Raw genomic sequence first — 19732 nt, forward strand, 5'->3', positions numbered from 1 at the left:
GCCTTGCAGGTAGGCCCAGCATTCTGTGGAGCCCCTGTTGCCCACCTGTGGTGAAGCTGAGCTGTGTTTTCAGATAAAGTTGGAAGAATCATCTGCCTCCTATTTGTGGTAAATTCCTTTGGAATAGTTCCAAAGCGATGTTATCCAAGGTTTAATGTAGGGTTTTTTGTTCCTTTGTTTTTGGCTTATTGGGTTTTTGTGTGTGAAATAACTCTACCAGTTGTACTTATAGTCTCCTTTCCTTAGGACTCAGTTATAGGTCATGAGGCTTTGGCCAAAGGACTCTAAGAGGCAGACATAATGCTGGACACCAAGCTACCCTTGTTATTGGCAAAGCCTTGAAGCTCTGACTCTTATTTTTTTGTTTTGCTTTATAATAAATGATTTCCAAGGGATTGCTTCATATAAATAGATCTTAGGACTATTCACTCCACTAGATTTCAAGCTGGGACCCCTTAGAAATGCAGAATTGTGTAAGAGAAATTAAATAACACGTGAGTGGATGGCTGTTACAGGAGTTTAGAGGAAAGCAGGATCTAGTAAAGGTTCATGTGGAGGAAACTGTAGAATGAAGGGATCCCCGGTGTATATTTAGTGTGACTTCCTGCTGTTCAGTACTTAACATGAGCAGAGCAGAGAATGAGCACTCTTAAATGCTTATTGAATTAGTACTAAGCAGAAATAGCCATCTGACAGGGATGGGGGGGCTGAAACATGGCTGAAAATTAGTCAGAGGGCCAGAAATATGGTCAGAGATAATAGTTGAAATGATAAGGGAATGAACACTTGGGGAGAAAAGAAAAATATCAGATTTCCAACCACCTTATTCGTGAGTGTAATGAGTAGTACCTCCTGTTTACATCTTCTGTTCAACTAGCACTCTATTTTGCATGTACGTACTTAGCTGTTTCTGTATCTTGCTATTTCCAGGGTTTTCTCTATCAGAAATTATAAAGTCCTTAGGTTTTAGAGGTTGTAGCTTATAATGGCTCCTTAATAATAACAAGATTTTTTTAGCAGAATTCTGTGTATCATCAGAATGGGTATCTAGCAATAAGCTAGGATGCTGCAGGATACAAAAATGAGTAAGCCACCCCTGGCTGGCATAGCTCAGTGGATTAAGTGTGGGCTGTGAACCAAAGTGTCGCAGGTTCGATTCCCAGCCAGGGCACATGCCTGGGTTGCAGGCCATGGCCCCCAGCAACTGCACATTGATGTTTCTCTCTCTCTCTCTTTCTCCCTCCATTCCCTCTCTTAAAAAAATAAATAAATAAAATATTTTAAAAAATGAGTAAGCCACAATCTCTGCCCTCAAGGTTAGGGTGCTTGGAGGAGTAGTGGGAGATTACATAGTACAGGTCTAACCCATTCATTTGGCTTTTATTAATCAGCTATGACATAAAGGATGGGAAGAGCAATTGACTGATGAAATGTCATCATTTTGAAAAATTGAAGGAAGCCCTAACCAATGTGGCTCTGTTGGTTGGGCATTTTCCCACAAAGCAAAAAGACACCAGTTTGATTCCCAGTTAGGGGACATGCCTGGGTTGGCAGGTCAGAGCACATATGAGAGGCAACTGACTGGTGTTTCTCTTTCACATGGGTGTTTCTCTCCCTACTTTCTCCCTCTCATTTCCTCTTTCTAAAAGTAAAAAAAAATTTATATAAGAGAAACTTAACCATTAACCCTTTAAAAATGTACAGTTCAGCAACATTTAGTACATTTTAGTCAACTTAAAAATAGTGCCGAAGGAAATAAAAATTTTAATAGAGAAGACGGGAGAACTGTAGTGCCCGAGTCTCTAAACCCTCCGCACTACAGTGCCCGCTAACTCCTTCTGTTCTGACGGATGCCCCTTCGGGCTTGCTATTCTGTCAGTGCTGAACGAACTGGTCACCTATTCGAGTTATTGATGACCTATACATTTCTTTAATTGAACTTGTTTTAAGTGTTAATATCTAATTTGGAATTCCTTCATTTTTTTTTAGTGTTTCCTTTGATTGTAAATTCCACGTGGGCAGGTAAGATGACTCCTGTGCTCACCTCTGTGCTCCTAGAGTAGAGCCCAGTGTGTATTTAGAAAGTATATGCTAATGATTGGTTACCTAGTTCTGGGATTTTTTTAAATATATTATTTATTTATTTTTAGAAAGGGGAAGGGGAATGGGAGAGAAACACCCATCAGTTGCCTCTTGCATGCACGCCAACTGCGGACCTGGCCCACAACCCAGGTATGTTCCCTGACCGGGAATCGAACCAGTGACCTATTGCTTTGTTGGATGACACCTAACTAGCTGAGCCACCCTGGTCAGGGCCCTTGATCTGAGATTTTTATTTCCACTTATTCCTTATCAATTTCCTTTTGTCATAGCCGTGGTCAAACTATTTGGTACGCCCAGCAAAAACTCCGTGTTGTGATTGTCCCCGGGTGGGACTAATCAAGCTCAGTGGCCAAGCCTGACCGTTTTCAGCGCCAATGAAGGCTGCTGCGATAGGGTCGGACTTGAGGTGGCGCTGTTGTGCTTTATCAGGACCCACTTCATTTTTCACTTGGACTGACGTTTCCTGTATACCCGATCATCTACCAATCAATCCCCGGGGAAGGGAAAGAGTAGTAGAGGAGCAACGAGTCCAGCTTTCACAGCCGCAGCAGAGGTTTCCGGCTGGCTAGTGTGTGGTGAGCCCCGGAAACCTCAGTGCCCACAGACTTCTCTTGTGGGGAAGCCCGCCCAAACTCCATCCTTTGCAGGCAGCCACGCCCCACAGGAGGAACTGAAAAGCATTTCCTTGAGGCTGGCACACCTTGCCCTACCCAAACCGGTCATTTTTTTCTTTCTTTCTAGCTGGGCCAGTTCCATCTGAAACCAGAGTGACTGGAAGAGGGGCACGGTAGTGAATGGAGGTTTGGAGGTACAAAGGTGGGTGAGGGGGGAAGGGGTGATGCCGCTAGGGGTGGACTTTGGCCTTAGGGAAGCACAAGAGGGAGGAAGCGAAGAGTGGGATGGTTGTGAGCAGCTGTTTGTATTTCATGTGAACAAACAATAATCCCCAGGTGAATGAATCTGTATTTATTTCTTCGTAACAAGCATCTTGTGGGTTTTGCCTTCGATGTTTTTATAACAAGAGACTAAACTTGCCTCAGCGATTTTGACCAAGAGCAGCAGCAGCAGGAAAGCCCAGTGACGTGGGGCCTGTGTGTATACCTGGAGAGGGAGCAGCGGGGCGAGGGAAGGCAGAAACCAGTAGGGCGCCGGAATTGCTTCTCATAGGACTATGGGGTCATTCAGGTGTGTGCCCTTGGGCTCACTGCTCTCAGCTTCAGCTTTCTCATCTGTAGAGTCGTGATATTTAAGTGAGATGCTTAAAAACTGGACAGTGTGATATGCTCTTCCTTGTTAACCAAATTTGTTTTCTCTTCATCTGTCTTTTCTCTTTTCCCTTTTCTCATGACCAGTCCCTCAACCTCAGTCCCTTTTTGTTACTTTCTTTCCCTTTCATTTCTGTGATTGTGGTTGCCTTCGGTTACGAATCCTTTCCCCATCGTGGTTTCTCCTATATTTCACATCCAGCTTTCTTCCCACTACCTGGGAAGAGCCGTTGGTTGTTGTAGAAACAAAGGCTGCTGTGATGGGCAGCACACCCACCCTGAACTGCAGCTGGAAACGGGGCTTTGTGAGGTCAGTCTTGTTTCCCCTCCTCAGTAGCCCAGACTCTCCACTCACAGCCAGCGAGGGGCCATCCGGGTCTTTCAGGGCGACCTGACAAAGCATTTGCTTCGTTGAAAACCAGATACTTGGTTCAGTGCCTTCGTCCCTGCATTGGTGTGCTAGGGCTGCCCTACAAAGTACTACAAACTGAGTGGCTTAGACAACAGAAATTCATTACCTCACAGTTCTGGAGGCCTGAAGTCCCACATCAAGGTTTTGGTAGGGTTGTGAGGGAAGGATCTGCCCCAGGCCTCTGTCTTTGGTTTGTAGATGGCTCTCTTTGTGTTCAGATGGTTTGTGTCTGTCTTCTAACTTAGCTGCTTTGTAAGGACCCCCATCGTATTGGATTAAGGCCTACCCTCAGGACCTAGTTACTTCCACTACCTCTGTTACCTTTCAATTCCCAAATAAAGTCGCATGCTGAAGTACTGGAAGCTAGGACTTTCAACCCACGAATTTGGGGGCAGTACACTGGGCCCAGAACAATGACTAGCTCTCTAATTATGCGCACACTCAAAGTTAGTTGAACATCACGTCTATTTCAGTTTTGTCTATTTCAGTTTTCCTCTGCAGACGCTGGGTTTTCCCGCTTCTCCCAGCCCCTCCCAAGCAGCTCCTATAAGCAGGTGCCCCAAACTTCCACAGGGAGTTACATGGTTCTGCAGCTCTGTTTTGTTTTAACCCAAGTATGTTATTTTCCTATTGCTGCATTAACAAATTCCTGCAAACTTAGTGACTTCAAACAACACAGATTTTTATCTTACAGTTCTGGAGGTCAGAAGTCTGAAATGGGTAGGCAGGTCTGTGTTCCTTCTGGAGAAAGAAAGGAAAACATTGATGGGTTGCCTCTCCTATGCTGGATCCCAGACAGATCCTGCAACAACACAGGCGCGTGCCCTGACTGGGAATCGAACGGGTGGCATTTCCCTGTATGGAACGATGTCCAGCCCACTGTGCCACACCAGTCAGGGCAACCTTTGTATTTAAATGACTGTATTATAATTCTTTTGTCTCTGGTTTTTATTTGTACATTGAGAATTTGAAAGCAGGTTTTGTTAACTATTAAACAATGAGAATGATTTTGGACACTAATAAATTGGCCTTAGAAAAAAAATATGGCATTGATATTTTCAGAGAACTTATTTTGAAAAGCAACTATTTAAAAATTTGTTTTTTACCATCCACATTCAATATATTTTTGGACCTGTGTATATGGGAGGCCATACGGGAGAATCTGTTCCTTCGCCTTTTCCAGCTTCCAGACAGCACTTACATTCCTGGTTCACGACTCCCTCCCTCCATCTTCAAGCCACTTCAAGCCTTTCTCCCCTTCCACATGCTGTCTTCTTCCACACCAACACTTCTGCCTTCTTCTTCCACATGTCAGGCTCCTTGTGGTGATGTTGGACTCAATGAATAATCCAGGATAACCTTCCTATTTTAAGGTCAGTTCATTAATCTCTCTGCAATCTTAATTCCCTGGTGCTAGTTGAGCACTATTAAAATCGAACATATTCATAGTTCTGGATATTTTGAACAGACATCTTTGGCAGTGGGGCATTATCTGCCTGCCACACTGAGCTTTCAATGCCTGGGTTTTCTTTAATGGGTTTATTGTTCTGTTTTCACTCTGAGGGATCAATGTTTTGCTTGCTATGTGTAGTAAAAACTTTATATTCCTTTTATAGAGAAAAACAGCATCCTGCCCAGTGATAGAACTAAAAATGTTTCCCCGCAGAGCAGGAAACTGGGTACCTGCTACTTCTCAGATAACACTTAAAAATGACTCCCCATCCCCACTTGTACTTTTAGCATTACAGTTTATTCCTTCAAACCTAATTAATTTTTATGTTATTTTTTCTATAAAAATGTATTTCAGGTCCAATGCTGTTTTTTATGGGTGAATTTAGCTATTTATTTATTGAACAAGCTTAGGAATCTTGATATGGGCCAGCTGCTAGCCCCCCTAGGTGCTAAGGATGTGACAATGAAGAGCGAATACAGTGATGAAGAAAATAGCCTCAGTCCCCAACGTCTGCTTCTCATGAAGGCGTCATGCTGTTTCTTCTAACTCGGTCACTTCATTTTTGCTTTCCCCACCAATCTCGGCTGAGGGGTCTCCGCTCCCCAACATGCCATCTGACTTCAGATGTGGCTACTGCTCTGTGCCTGCTTCTTGGCTCTCTGCTCATAAAGGACCTAAAGAAGCTGACTGTGTTCTTAAGGAAATTACTCTCTGGTTGGGAAGAAACAGATAATAACAGGCAAGCTAATTAAGTACTGAGTACATAGGTTGGGCGATCAGTGCTCTTACTAGCATACCATTTCTTGGACACAGTTTCTAACTGGGGAAATGGAAAGCAGAAGCAGCTAATTGCACAGACAGCAGTGTAGAGGAGAAAGAGTCCTGTCCTGAGTCCAGGACCTGCAGTCTGTTCAAGGCCCTGGCACTCTTTTTGTGAGCAAAGAACAGGCACATACCTCTGTGTCCTTAGTTATTTTATATATTTTTTATTTTAGAAAAGGAAGGGTTGAGATAGACTGGGAAATTGATAACAATAGACAGTCTGTCTGGACTGTGGGGAACAGGCTGAGGGCAGGGAACAGGAGCGGCCGCCAGGGGAAATAGAGCTACAGGTGGGAATGGGGCCTGGGAGCCACTTGTGCACTGAGCCATGCCCCTCAGGGATGGAGGTTGCAGGTTTGATTGCTGAGGGCGGGGCTGTGCAGCTGAGCCAGGTTGCACTTCTGTGGGTCTGTGAGGCTGCATTGCCCAAGTAACTCAGCATGAGCCTTGTGGGCACTTTGCCTCCCGTGCAGAGGTCCTACTCCTGCCTGCAGATGCCCACCCCTCCTGCTAAGGCCACCATCAGCTTGAGAGGCTGTGCTGGGGTTTCCAGGGTCCCTTTACCTAGGCTTTGGTTTGGTTGCTTTCTGTGATCCTACACTGTTGGCAACTCCCTGAGTGCAGGGACTAGGGTGTGGCACCACGGGACAGGGCGAGGAGTTGATGGAGTGCCTGGGGAGTGTCCCTGCCCCCAGCCAAGAAGGCAGCAGTGGAAAGTTCTTACAGTTAACATGTGTAAGCCTAGTGAGATAATTAGATGGAGGGGAAAACCCTTCTACCCCTTTCTGGTACTAGATTGGGGTGAGACCAGGGCAAGGCAGGTACTTGTGCCATAGAAGTTAACATGGTGGCAGGGGAGGTGCTAAAGCAAAGAGGCCTGTCAGCCTAGCCTGGGGAAAGAGGGATTGGTTGGGAGGTGGGCTCACCTGAAGTGTTCAAAAATTTGGGAAGTTCATTCTGAGAAAGCACCTGGCCTGTCCCACACCCAAAACAAATATAGTTCCAGTGGAACACTGAAATGCTCCCTTGCTTGTCTCTTGCTATTCAGGACCTGCACTGGCCTGTCCTCTCCATGGGTCACATGACCTTAGCAGTCACAAGGCTTCCAGGAGGGAATCTCTCTTTCTCTCACTTGCACACCAGGTGAAGCATTCACCATGAGTTCACGCGTTTTTCCGTCTGGGAGCACGTGATCTTGTGGCCCTGGCAGCCACATGGCCATGGCTGCTCAGGCTCCACACACAGCCTCCAAAAGGGAGCCTGAAGCTGGACAGCAGCTGGGGACAAGCTAAGCCACCCAGATGATCACTTAGAAGCCGCCTGCCATCCCCAAAGGAGGGTACTTTAAAATGGAGCAGGGACTCTGGGCCCTGCCTTTTGTTTTTGTCTTGTTGAGAATGGCTGGGTTTTGCTGCAGTTTGCAGAGGAGATGAACTTTGATTTGAGATAGGGTGTCCCTCATTCTCCCAGAGCATTCAGAACCTGATAAAAACTTCTATTCTCATCAGCTTCTGCCTCTTGAGTTTGCCTTTCATGTCAGTGGGCAGATGAGCCCTCTTTTCAGTTTGCTAATGAAATCTTGGGATTCTTCCAGGCTTAAGAAAAAATGAGTATTTTATTTTTCAGCTTCTCATAATATCTCTGAGTTTCCTAACTAGAATAGTAATGAGGAGGTAGGTTAGAGTTCATTCACCTCCGGATATGGAAAGGAAAATGGGGATGGAGTGAAGTAGTTCCTATCCATCCTAGACTTGAGATTCTTTTTGTGAATTTACTCTTACCCTCTTAGCTCACGTGGCCTTCTCCACTACGTTCCTCTCCCTACAGCTCCAGCTGAAATCAGGCAGTGCGGTGATCACACATGCTTTATCACACATGCTGTGAATACCACTTCCCAAGGCTGAGTCTTTAGGAAATAGGCTACACTACTGTACTTCTGTGGACTAAATTACTGGCAAGAATTGTCAGTGAAAGAAAACCCATTTTAATGTTTTCTTCTACAGAAGTTAACATTTGATAGACTCAGCCATAGTAAACAGACCCAGCTTTGTGTAACTAACAGTGGCTCTTAAAGTTGTCAGGTAACAGAATATGTAGATGTATGGTACTATTTCTAGAACACTGATCTAAATTAAAATGACTATATATATATATATATATATATAATTGTAGCAGATGGTAAAGGTTAAGAAAAACATATGTTTCAAAAGGTACATAGTGGCCATAGAAAATTCTCAATAATACACATGTAATACTCATATTTTAAGCCAGGTTGCTTTTGAAAGTTTCAAAATTCTTAGGTTTTGTCTTATAATCAGTTGTTGCATGATTTAACCAGATATTATATTATTGGGTAAGTGCAGAGTATTATGTCATGCAACTCAAGGAGGTACCATTTATGTTATATTCATACTTTGCTATCAACTGAATGATGAAAAATATTTGCCCAAGATGATAATTTGGAGTTTAGAGAAGATGACTCTAAGCACTTTCTTTTCTGATAATAATCAGCTATCAGGATCAACTGTTTGTTGGAGCCATGCCTAGTTTCTTTATTAGAATTAACTTTTCCAAAGTACCTGTAAAATCAGATGGGACTGACTGCACCCAGATGGGGACAGGCCCTGTCAATCCTTGTCTCAGTGCTTAGTGACATCCTTCAGCCTGGCCCCCAATTTAGTGCTGCTACCAGCCAGTTAGAGGGGAGGACTTGCTTATCTGAGTATTAGAAGCGACAGGCTTGGTTTGTTCAAGGAAGGAGGAGGGGGACTAAGGGAATGCTGAAAATCTACTTGACTGCCTTGTTTTCCATCAGATTTATAAGCAGATGCCACAAATCTAGTCAGGTCTGAACCTGCCCTGCTTTCTATGTCTGTGGTCTTTCCCTGTAGGTCTTATTGCCTGACCCTTTTCGCATCCTTTGGGGCTGATATCTTCGTATGAGTCAAAATGAATTCTGATGGAGGAAAAAGAAAAGCAGAGTAGTCACCGGAATATTCTTAGCGCCCTGCAATGCCAGCAATGAAAATACAACTGAAATGTGTATATGTCTCTGGTTTTCAACGTTGGTCGTATATGGGGTAGATTTCCAGAGGCTTGTCCAGACACAATTTCAGCCCAAAGGCCTGGCAGGCAGAATAAACTATAAAAGTATATGCACATTAGAATTTCAAGGACTAATGTCTTTCTCCTTATCCTCATCCCTACAAAACTTAAATAAATAAAAAGAGACCAAATACCCAGTCTGTCTCCTGAGTGATGGAAAAGGGTCTTGAAAGACCACCAGACAGATATTCAAGGCACATAATACTAGTGTCAGTTTGAGTACTAATTAACTGTTGAGAGACACCTAAATTCTGTGACTCTGTTTCCTCATCAGTAAGTCATGGAGGTTAGATTTTTTGGTTGCTTTCAAAGGGCTCTCTATTTGTTCACAGACTTCCATGGTGTTTGTGGAGCATGCATTGCATTTCATAATGTCCTTGTCAGGCAGAATGACAAGTGGAGGCCAGGGTTGCTGTTTTTATTGTTTCTTTAGCAGGGAGGTTTGACTGCAGTGGCACAGAAGATGCAGCTAGTTCATTTACAGTGTGGGAAGAGAATGCCTTTTTGACACTGAGACTAGAACTTGCTATCTTTACATCCCTTCTTGAAGCCCAGGCAGCTTTCATAATGCCAAGTGACCTCAATTTCACTCCCTTTCTTGTCCTCACCCATGTTCCACTCTTAGGATGGTCTAATAATGGACTCATAGTCAGGAGGTTCCCCATCTGCTTAGATGTCTGATTTATTTTCTGACCTTGGCCAGGTCACCTTTTCACTTAGATCTTAGTTTCCATATGTAATATGAGGTTGTTAAAACAGCTGTAGATTATTCTCAAGTGGCTTTTCATTATATAAAATTTAAAATAACTTTGAAGAATAATTCAATTTTGCAAGATTGGAAAATAAAGAAATATAGATAAACCAAATGTGATTTTGTAACTATCTATAAATCACCTCCCTTTCACCTCCACCACATTTACCCTTCTGAGTCTATTCTTCTTGGACTGATATTAAAATTAATTATTTTTAATTCACTGAGTTAACATGGACTGAGAAACAGAGGCAAGCTGACTTTAAAATAAAAGCTGAGCTTAGGTTATTTGCAAACTGACCAGCAATAAAGATATGATAGTATCAGAAAGGCCACAGGTTGTGAGTTTTTAGATATTCAGAAAGTGTGTGAGATAAATCACTCAGAAAAAGAAGTTCAGTGCACCCTGAATAGAACCCCCTGTGCTGAAGAAAATCTCCATATCTTCATAACTGAGTTACAGGATTCAAAACTGATATTGGGGGCTGGACCTTTCTGGCTTTTATTTACACTGAAATCAAACGTATTTTGGGTGCCCAGGGAGTAGTGGTCTCTGAAGATATGTAGGTTAGGTATGTAGAAGCATTTATGTTGATTATAATTTTGAGATGTGGTGCTTTGAATATGTTTCTAAATATGTTAGAAACATATTTAGTTTCAGTTTGTTTCACTATGTTTCTAGTTCCACTAATTCATGGCAACCTGAGAAATTTAGAACAGTTCAGGACTGTCAAAGAAAAACCTCGGTTCTGATGCTCAGAGCTGCAGAATGTGGTGCTTTGGGTACTTAACCAGATATGAGAAGGGTCAGTGTGAACTTACACAGTGTCATGGCATTAGATATAGACAGCATGTCTGGCCAGCCGTAGGGGACATGTACTATCCACCCTGTTCTAGAACTGATTTTCTTGGGAACAGAACAGTCTGTGATATCACCAAATCGAATACAAATTTTTGTTTAACTTTTAGAGGCTGTGGAATTGTAAATATTATCATCAAAAACAAATGAAACTTGTACACTGAGATTTAAAGAAAATCTACCATATTTTGCTGTGTATAATGTGCACTCACATTTTTGGCCCAAACTTTTAGGAAAAAAAATATTTTGTTTTAATTTTTTAATTCAATTATTTATTTATTTATATTTAATTTTTTTGTATTATAAAGGAACTTTAGCATTTCTTTTTGAACATATTATGGTACAAGAAATTTTATGTAACAAATTACAAAACTCAAGAACAGATACAAGGCATTTCATGGGATACAAGGCCCATGTATAATGTGCATCCTTATTTTCCCCTCAAAAATTTGGGCAAAAAGTGCACATTATGCATGGTGAATATGGTAAATAAATGGGAAGACATCCTGTGTTCTTATGTAGGAAAAAAATATTCTTAAGGTGGCACTACTCCCCAAATTGATCTCTCTATATAATCTCTACCAAAATACCAGATGAATTTTTCACCCTAGAAATCATCAAGCTGATTCTAAAATTCATATAGGAGAAACACAAGGGACTGAGAATATCCAAAACAGTCTTTAAAAGGAGGACAAACTTGGAAGGCTCATACTGAATGATTTTCAAACTTACTACAAAGCCATATAGTAATTAAAACTGTGCTGTTGGCATAAGGATACGCATGTAGAACAATGGAATAGAATTGAGAGTCCTGAAATAAATGCATATGTGTCTGGCTGTCTGATTTTTGACAAGGCGCCTAAATAACTCAGTAGGGGAAGAAGAGTCTTTAATAAATTCTGCTGGAACAACTGAATATCCACATGCAAAAGAATGATAGTGAATGCCTACCTCATACCATATGCAGAAATTAACTGAAAATGGATCAAAGACTTAGGGTAAATATAAGAATTAAAATAATAAAATTCTTCAAAAAATAGGTATAATTCTTTATTATTTGGGTTAAACAAGTTTCTTAGGACACCAAAAGCAGAAGCAACAAAAAAAATAGATAAGTTGGTCTTTATCAAAATTAGAAATCATTGTTTCAAATGACACTATGAAATGTGGAAAAAATAACAGATAAAATGGGACAAAATATTGGAAGTCATATATCAGATAATGGTTTTGTATTCAGAATTATAAAGGACACTTTCAATTAAATAATGATAGACAAGTATTCCAATTAAAAATGGGTAAAGAATTTGAATATATATTCCTCCAAAAAAGACATATAAATGGCCAATGAGCACATGAAAAGATACTCAATATTATTAATCATCAGGGAAATGCAAATCAAAACCACAATGAGATACCCATTTCACATCATAAGGAGGCTGTTATAAAAAAGGTGGTGTGCCCTGGCTGGCGTAGCTCAGTGGATTGAGCGCGGGCTGGGAACCAAAGTGTCCCAGGTTCGATTCCCAGCCAGGGTACATTCCTGGGTTGCAGGCCAGAACCCCCAGCAACCACACATTGATGTTTCTCTCTCTCTCTCTCTCTCTCTCTCTCTCTCTCTCTCTCTCCATGCCTCCCTTCCCTCTCTAAAAATAAATAAATAAAATCTTTAAAAAAAAAAGGTGGTGTTAGCAAAAATCAGTACTGGATGTGGTGGAATTGGACCCTTGTAATTGCTGTTGGGAATGCAAAGTTGTACAGTCACTTTGGAAGATAGTTGGCAGTTCCTCAAAATTTAACACAGTTTCTAAATGACCCAACAATTCCATTCCTAACTATATACCAGAAAGAAAAAAAGTCTACACTAAAACTTGTATGCAAACGTTCCTACACACATTATTCATAACATTATTCATAATATCATAATAGTGAAAAAGTGGCATATCCATACAATGGAATACCATTCATCCACAAAAAGGAATGGAGTGCTGATTTTTGTTACAACATGGAGGTGATGGTTAATTTTATGTGTCAAATCGGCTGGGCTCTGAATACTGCTAAAACATTATTTCTGGGTGTGTCTGTGAGGATGTTTCTGAAAAAGATTAGCGTTTGAATCAGTAGATTGAATAAGAAAGCTCTGTCCTCCCCAGTGTGAGTCAGCATCATCCAATATACTGAAGGCCCAAACAGAACAAATAGATGAAATCCATCTTTTCCTGCCTTCCAATACAGGAGCTCCTGGTTCTCAGGCCTTCAGACTTCAGGGCTCAAACAGTGGCCCTGGTTCTTAGGCCCTCAACCTCAGACGGAATTCTACGGAATTCTACCACCCATTTTCTTGGTTCTCTAGATGGTAGACGGCAGGTATGGGACATCCTGGCCTTCAGAACCTCATGAGACAATTCCTATAATATATCTCTTCATTTAACATATTTACATATCCTATTGGTTCTGTTTCTCTAGAGCACAGGTGGCAAACACAAGGCCAGAGGGCCGAATGTGGCCCACCACCTTGTTTTATCTGGCCTGGCACGATATTTCTACCTGGTGGCAGTGTCGAGCTCTCGCGTAACTGTTAAGGAGTAGTTACATTTATGCAGTCCTAAGGTTACATTTGGCCCTTGGAAAGCAACTGAGAGGCTGATGTGGCCTCTGGTGAAAATGAGTTTGACACCCTACTCTAGAAAGTACTAATACAGTTGGGTGAATCTTAAAAACATGTGAAGGAGAAATTAGCCAGGTACAAAAGGCCACAAGTTGTATGGTTCAATTTATATGAAATGTCAAAAATAAACAAATCCATAAAGACAGAAAATAGGTCAGTGACTGCCAGAGGTGGGGGGTGGGTGGGCATTGGGGAATGATTGTTGTTGGTACCAGCTTCTTTTGGGGGGTGATGAAATATTCTAAAATTAGGTAGCAGTGATGGTTACACAACTTTGTGAGTATGCTAAAAACCACCAAATTGTATATTTTAAAAGGGTAAATTTTAGGGTATGTGAATTATATCACAAAAAAAACCCCAAAACAATGTTAAAAATAACTCTAATTTTACAAAATGTTTATGAGAATCTGCCTGGGAAGCAATATAAATACAATGTAAGAACACAGGTTCTAAAACCACAGGACCTGGATTGAATTTCCAAATCCCTGTTTACTAGCTCTGTGATCTGGAGCAAGTAAATGAGCTTCTCTGTGGCTCAGTTTCTTTATCTATATGTAAAGTGCTTAAAACAGTGCCTAACCCATATCAAATGATATAAAAATGTTTGTCACTTTAACTATATTCCATAAAATGTACCAGGCCTTAGCAGAAAGCAAAAACTGGTGTCAGGGGAGCTGTGCTGAGAGCATAAAGGTGAGTGAAGGAGGAGCAGAGCGAGATGGAGTTTCAAGCGGACTGCTTCCTCTAGTTTATTGTCTGGACTCTGCTCCTTCTGACTCATGGAAAGAGATGGGATTAGTGGAAAAGGAGGGAGAAATAATACAGATTGAGGTTACAATACCTTCTTACCAAAGTCTTGGATAAGGGTCCAAAAATATGTTAGGAGAGACATACTGAGGAGGAAACCAGAGCAAGGCATGGTGAACAGTACTTATTATATTCTTCTTGTCCAATTTAAGTCAATATTAGGCAAAAACTTTTCAGGGTTTTCCTGTGGAATTTAGACACTAAATTTACAATCTTTGCTCTGTCCTGTCTTTATTAGGATCTTTGTTGCCTCTTCACTTCAAAAAGTAAGATCAAACAAACCTTTAAAGTCATGTCACTGTCACATTTTTATTCCCAAGACAAAGCAAGCATGCAGGAGGGCGGAAGCTTCTCTTTTTTTCCATTTTGCCCCAAATTCATATCCCTTTGCTTTAAGCTGCTTTCTGAATCTTTGTAGGGGTACATCTACAATTTTTTTTTAATTTTTTGTAGATCTCGTTCTTTCTGTTGACAGACAGCAAATAGAGATACTACTAGAAGGATTGGATTACATACCCATTTTGAGGGATGGCTATAAGGTATTGAATTCCTTATATAAAAGGATACAGAAAAAGTGTCCACATTTCCTCTGGTTTTACACTTCTGAATTCTCTTGTATGTAAATATATTTTGTATGTTCTTGGTTTCATCATAGTTGTGCTTTCTCAGATATTCTCCACTGGATATCAATAAATGCCTTGTATTCTTATTCTTTATATATTTCACAATCATTTCCATACAACATTTTAACAAAAAGATGTTAATTGGCTTGCTTAAGGTCACACACAGGAAGTTGCTGACCCAGGACCACAATGGAGATTTTGTGACCCCTCACATTTCTGGTAGACAGAATCATTCCCTTTCATTTTACATTTCTTCTAGAACCTTCTTTTTTTCTTTTCTTGAATTTTTATGAGTTTATTTGAGGCAAATTGATAACATTTGACAGGGAGTAAGATCTAAAATGAAGTTTCTTCTTTTCTGTTTGTTTGTTTGTTGGTTGGTGGTTGGTCTTTGGTGTCAGGAGTGGGATCTGAACAGTTTCTTTTATATATTTGAAATTAAGGAGGGAACTAAGGAATTTTACATAAAGGTAGGGGAAAGCAAAGCTGGGATTGGGTTATAGGATAATAAAGAGATTATGTTCTCTGTTGAGTGTGGTTATTTCAAAGACGTATTAGCCTAGATGCATAGAAACAATAGACAGGGCTTCCTTAATGCACAGATAAACTTTTTACTAAAGAAGTTATGTATGCCTGGGGCATGACTCTCCAGCAAGACCTGCCCAGTTAGGAATCTGTGATCAAATAACGTGTGAGGTTTCTTTCCATAGAATCCCTCCACCCTTTTTTTCATTCAGTTCCCCCTTTGGTCATCAATCTGAAGAGCTAGGAAGGTCTTACAGAGCTAGGAAGGCTCATTCCTCTCCTAGCACTTTCTATTGAGAAATAATCTAAGTGAGGAAAGTATGGCAAATTCCAGGGCAGGAGGCAGCTAAAGCCAAAGTGAAGATTATTGCCAGTACCTCATTACGTTGATGCTGATATGGAAATAATATTATTTAAAGTTTATCTCAGAGTAAACTCTGATCTCAGAGTTTTCTTCAAAATTCATGTCATATCACTTCTCTTTATATGCATTAACCTTTGTCTCCCTGAAAATTATTAGTTGTGATATATAAGAGGAGACAAAGTGTGATCAGCAAATGATAGAACAATGAGGAGAGTTGGCTTGAAATACTCTGAAATACCATAAACTTAACCACAGCTTAACAGATCCCCATATCATTCCCTATAGAAAAGTTTTAATGATGGAAAGTAAGGATACTTCAGAAGAGATGGCAGTAGGCATGGGTAGGTGGATGGGGTGGGGAGAGGACATGATAATTCTATCTTGGCTATGAAATACTTTCATTCTAAAATGTTAATATCCTCTTACATGTTTTATCTCATTTGTCTTGTTGGAATGTCTCTGGTTAGGTAGTGCAAGGATTATGATGATGCATTATGTTATATGTTATGATAAAACTTGCCCCAAATGACATAAAAACAGAGAGAATGTGACTGCCAATTTAGAATCTTATTGGAGCCTAATGAATTTCATCTGTATTAATTAAGCAAGCAAGGTAATGAGGGCCTAAGGCAAAGTTCCCAAAGTTGGCTGCATGTTGATGTTGAATTAACCTTGAGAGTGAGCCTTAAATAAATCCCAGTACCGGAGTCCAATACCCCGAGAGACTTTCTGACTTAATTGATGTGTTCTGGGCATTGAGAGTTTGAAAAGGTTCCTCAAGGAGCACCACACTGGCTTAAGTTTGGGGAATTAGAGTCTAGGAAAAGAAGTCCAAAATCTGCTGTATCCACTTTTATTGTATGTAATATTTTAAATTTAAAAGCTCCAAAGTAATTTATAAAAAGAGGAGAGTTAATATTTAAGATATGAAAGAAGCAAGTACTTTGCAGAGAAAGGTGAGAAAATTAATAGTAGAAGCCTAGGTAAGATTTACCATAAGGATACATTAAACTTAGATCTCAGGAAATAATTCTCTTTTCCCTGTGTGACATATAGACATAGTACAGTATTATGTCATAATGTTGACGCTGCATAGGATAAGCTTCTTATCCAAAAAAAGAGGTCATTTGAAGATGTCATAATTAGAAGAGTGATAATAGTAATTACTATAGGAATATTTTTATTCCTATAATTATCATAGAAATAAATTAGCAATAGTTACTATTTACTATGTGCTAAATATTGTTCTAAGTACTGTTTGCTTTTTACAACAACACTTCATAGGATAATATTGTAAACACAATTTAACAGATGAGAATACTGAGGTTTAGGAGAGGTTAATTTGCTCAAGAGTACACAGCTGATTAGCATTAGAGACAAGAATACTGGATTTCAAAAATGGGCTGGGCTATGCTTCTGAAACCTGTAATAAAAATAGAAAGTGAGTTAAATCCTAGGAACATGTCTTTTTGGCTTTCATTGTGGAAGATAAAAAAGACCCTAAGGAAAGAAGTGTCTGAAAACAGCATCTTTCTCATGCATATAAATTCAAAGCAGAGAAGTAAAGAATAAAGGCAGATGGCTGAGGCTGGGCCAGCTGTTGGACAGCAGTGTGGTCATATTAAGATAAGAAACCAACTTCCCATCAAGGTGGAGGTGGAGGTAAACACACCACACCTCCTAGCACAACTACAGCAAAAATTACTACACTACAAAACAAATATCACCCAGAATTGTCAGAAAATCAAGCTATGTAGAAGTCTGACAACAAAGGATTTAAAGAAGCTACATTCATCCAGACAAGTAGAAGGGACAGAGATTCAGAGAGTCATGAAGATAGGCGTGGTTGGTCCCACATCCATGTGTGGTAGATAAAAAATGAGAGGAATACCTCAGGAATGAGGGATTCCATCCCCAGTCCAGACCACCCAGCCCAGGATTCTAGCACTGGGAGGATAAGTCCCCATAACTTTTGGCTGTAAAAACTAGTGGGGATTGGGGTGGTGGAAGAAACCTCATCCTCTTAAAGGGCCCACAGTGGACTTAGGACTCACACAGACCCACCTCCTCTGGATTCAGCCCCAGGGCAACAGCTGGGAGGGTACCAGTGACATGTAGGGAGAAAGTGAAGTGCAAGTGGAGAGACAGTTTCCTCCAGGGCAAACTCCAGAGGCCAGGAAATGGCACTGTCCCCACTGTGAGCCCTCCTCAAACAGGACAACAGAGTGGTGGCATGAGTTACCCTGCCCTCATGATTACCTAAGCCTCTATCCCACACAACTTAACAAGTGAGCTAAGACAGGGTGTAAAAGCAGCTCTACCTAATACACAGAAACAAACACGGGAGGCTGCCAAAATGAGGAGACAAAGAAATATGGCCCAAATGAGAGAACAGGACAAAACTCTAGAAAAAGAAGCAAATGAAATGCAGATAAGCAACCTACCAGCTGTACAGTTCAAATCACTGGTTATCAGGCTGTTCCAGGAACTCATTGGGTATTTCAATGCCATAAAAAAGACCCAGGCAGAAATGAAGGTTGCATTAAGTGAAATAAAGAAAAATCTACAGGGAACTAACAGTGGAGAGGATGAAGCCAAGAATCAAATCAATGGTTTGGAACACAAAGAAGGTAAAAGCATTCAATTAGAACAGCAGGAAGGAAAAAGAATTCAGAAAAATAAGGATAGGCTTAGGAACCTCTGGGACATCTTTAAGTGCACCAATATCCAAATCATGGGGGTGTCAGAGAAGAGGAGAACAAGAAATTGAAAACTTATTTGAAAAAATAATGAAAGAAAACTTCCCTAATTTGGTGAAGGAAATAGACATACAAGTCTAGGAAGCAGAGAGAGTCCCAAATAAAATGAACACAGAGAGGGCCACGCCAAGACACATCATAATTAAAATACCAAAGGTTACAGATAAAGTGTGAATCATAAAAGCAGCAAGAGAAAAGCAAAGAATTACCTACAAAGGAGTTCCCATAAGACTCTCAGCTGATTTCTCAAAATAAGCTTTGCAGACTAGAAGGAAATGGCAAGAAGTATTTGAAGTGATGGAAAGCAAGGACCTATAACCTAGATTACTTTATCCAGCAAAGCTATCATTTAGAATTGAAAGGCAGATAAAGTTCTTCCCAGACAAAGTAAAACTAAAGGAGTTCATCATCACCAAGCCATTATTATATGAAATGCTAAAGGGAATTATATAAGGGAAAGAAGACCAAAACTATGAACATTAAAATAATGATAAATTCACAACTATCAATAATTGAATCTAAATAACAAACTGAGCAAACAAGCAGAACAGGAACAGAATCATAGATATGGAGATCATTTGAAGGGTTATCAGTTGGGAGGGGGAAGGGGGAAAATGAGAGGAAAGGTGCAGGGGTTACGAAGCACAAATTGGTAGGTACAGAATAGACAAGGGAATGTTAAGAACAGTATAAGAAATGGAGTAGCCAAAGGACTTATATGCATGTCCCATGGACATGAACTAAGGGGTGGGTATTGCTGGAGGGAATGGGGAATACTGGGTGGAAGAAGCAAAGGGGAAAAACTGGGACAACTGTAATAGCATAATCAATAAAATATGTTTTTTAAAAAGAAGGGGAATTAACACAGTCTGTACCCATGGGTTTGTGTCATGAGCCATATTATGAGTGAAAAATAAAAAATAATTAAAATGAAAAAAGATAAGAAGCTGGCTTCAGTAGAATCACAAACTTCTATTTAAGAAAATACTTGCCCATATACCTCACACATACCTATTCACATCCATGTAGACGCACACTGGCCTGCCCTTTTTGCTCATTGAATTTGTTTTCCAACTATTTATGTTACAAGGAAAGGGATTTTACCCACATTTATGCCAATGCTCAAGGAAAGTCACATACTCTCATGACCATGGTTGTGGGGGCAGTCACAGTTAAAGGTAGAGAGCCTCAGGTACAACGTAATATTCAGAAACACTGA

The 19732-nt window shown here is 40.6% G+C and overlaps 1 protein-coding gene across 5 annotated transcripts in view; it reads left to right on the top strand.

Moving 5' to 3' along the window:
- Window positions 1-2664: 2664 nt before the first annotated feature.
- STYK1 (serine/threonine/tyrosine kinase 1) overlaps window positions 2665-19732 on the top strand; it is a 42575-nt gene continuing 25507 nt past the window's right edge. Inside the window, exons 1-2 of one of the 5 annotated variants that reach the window (XM_045830074.1) lie at window positions 2667-2919; window positions 5096-5153. Coding sequence is in view for 1 of the 5 variants with exons in the window: in XM_045830069.1 (XP_045686025.1) it covers window positions 2898-2919 (22 nt within the window). In the remaining 4 variants the exon portion in view is untranslated. Of the gene's footprint in view, window positions 2920-5095; window positions 5154-19732 lie in introns of all 5 variants that reach the window. The other 4 variants (XM_045830069.1, XM_045830077.1, XM_045830072.1 and 1 more) reach the window with 4 other exon arrangements.

Source organism: Phyllostomus hastatus, unplaced genomic scaffold (genome assembly GCF_019186645.2).
Source record: "Phyllostomus hastatus isolate PE091 unplaced genomic scaffold, TTU_PhHast_1.1 phas_scaffold_93, whole genome shotgun sequence".
Classification (NCBI taxonomy): domain Eukaryota; kingdom Metazoa; phylum Chordata; class Mammalia; order Chiroptera; family Phyllostomidae; genus Phyllostomus; species Phyllostomus hastatus.